Raw genomic sequence first — 1,508 nt, 5'->3', positions numbered from 1 at the left:
GGAAAGTTCAGACGCTCAACCCAAAGCGCCTCTTCGTGGCGGAGCCCGTCGGAGCACGCTCCTGCTCCTTCGTCGGAACTCACGAGTACGTGTCGCCAGAGGTTGCCTCCGGAAACTCCCACGGAAATGCCGTTGACTGGTGGTCTTTCGGGATATTCGTATACGAGCTCGTGTATGGTCGTACGCCGTTTGCTGGTCCATCCAACGATGTGACACTGCACAACATCATAAAGAAGCCGTTGGCGTTTCCCACAGCCACGCCCTGTAGCACGCTTGAGCACCACGCCCGGGACCTCATAAGTGGCTTGCTCCACAAGGACCCCACTCGAAGACTCGGGTCCAGGCGGGGCGCTGCTGACGTCAAAAAACACCCCTTCTTCGGCGGGATCAACCTGGCGCTCATCAGGATGCTCACTCCGCCGGAGATTCCCTATCTCAGGAGGCAAAAAACGATGCCTTCTTCGTTGTTCTCTACTACTACTAAAGGTCACAACACCATAATGAGTAATAAGCAGTTGCAAACAACGGCGTCGTTTGATTGCTTTTGAAAGAGGAGAGTGAGAGAAAATATTCCGATGATGGCCGAGTTTTGCGCCACGTGTTAAGTCGGTGACCCCTCAGGTTTTATAGCTGGCGGGGTGACGTATGTGTATATTCAAGCTGTCTTTCTTTTTTTTTTCCTTTTTGTATCTTGCCTTTTTATATATATATTTCTTTAAAAAAAAGATAGAATTTATATTTGAAATACTTATTTACCTTATTCTGTTTATGATTTGATCGTATGTACATGCGTAAATATGGATAGTAGGGCGACGAGTAAGCAGCAGGGACGATCTAAAAATTTTGATATATAAGAATCAAATTTTATATAAATTTTTTTATTATATAAAAGTAATTTATGTATCATATATAGTCAGTGAATTGTTCCTTTTCAAAAATTTTATTAATATATATAGGAAAAAATATAACTTTTTTTAATAATTTTATTTTTGATATAAGAATTATATAGTACTCTCTACTACTCTATAAAATTATAAAATACTAATATTTGTATGGTATGTTTATTAGTTAAAAAGTTGTTATCTTATTTTTTAATTAAAATTTGTTCTTTTAAAGTTTCAAAAATTTAAAAATAATTTAATAAATTATTAATTATCTTAAAATTATTGGTACTCTTACAAAATATAAAATATAACTCTTAAAATAAAACAATAATTGAAATAAGTTATCGTAAAAAAATAAGATAAAATTTTTTTTAACAACATAATTTAAAAAAAATTAGTATTTTTTACAAGAAAAGAATATCTAAAATAGATAGATTATTAAAATAAAATAATATAAGAAAAAATAATTAAAACTTAAATTTATCACATTATTTAAAACAAGTAAATATAAAATCACTAGATATTTTTTATTTTATCAATCACATATTTTATATATATACTTCTTTAGAAAACGGGAAGCCAAGTCATTACTTGTCCTCTTTGAATATGTTCCTGCGATGAAAA

At 33.5% G+C, this 1,508-nt stretch overlaps 1 protein-coding gene across 1 annotated transcript in view; it reads left to right on the top strand.

Moving 5' to 3' along the window:
- The window catches only part of LOC107468196 (protein kinase PINOID-like), a 2,007-nt gene extending 1,284 nt beyond the window's left edge, over positions 1–723 (top strand). The window contains 1 exon segment of the mRNA XM_016087454.3: positions 1–723. Coding sequence (XP_015942940.1) covers positions 1–548 — 548 coding nt within the window. The 3' untranslated portion in view covers positions 549–723.
- The last annotated feature ends 785 nt before the right edge of the window (positions 724–1,508 follow it).

This window comes from Arachis duranensis, chromosome 10 (genome assembly GCF_000817695.3).
Source record: "Arachis duranensis cultivar V14167 chromosome 10, aradu.V14167.gnm2.J7QH, whole genome shotgun sequence".
NCBI classification, from domain to species: domain Eukaryota; kingdom Viridiplantae; phylum Streptophyta; class Magnoliopsida; order Fabales; family Fabaceae; genus Arachis; species Arachis duranensis.
The sequence above is the reverse complement of the archived record's forward strand: the minus strand, read 5'-3'. Positions and strand labels throughout refer to the sequence as shown.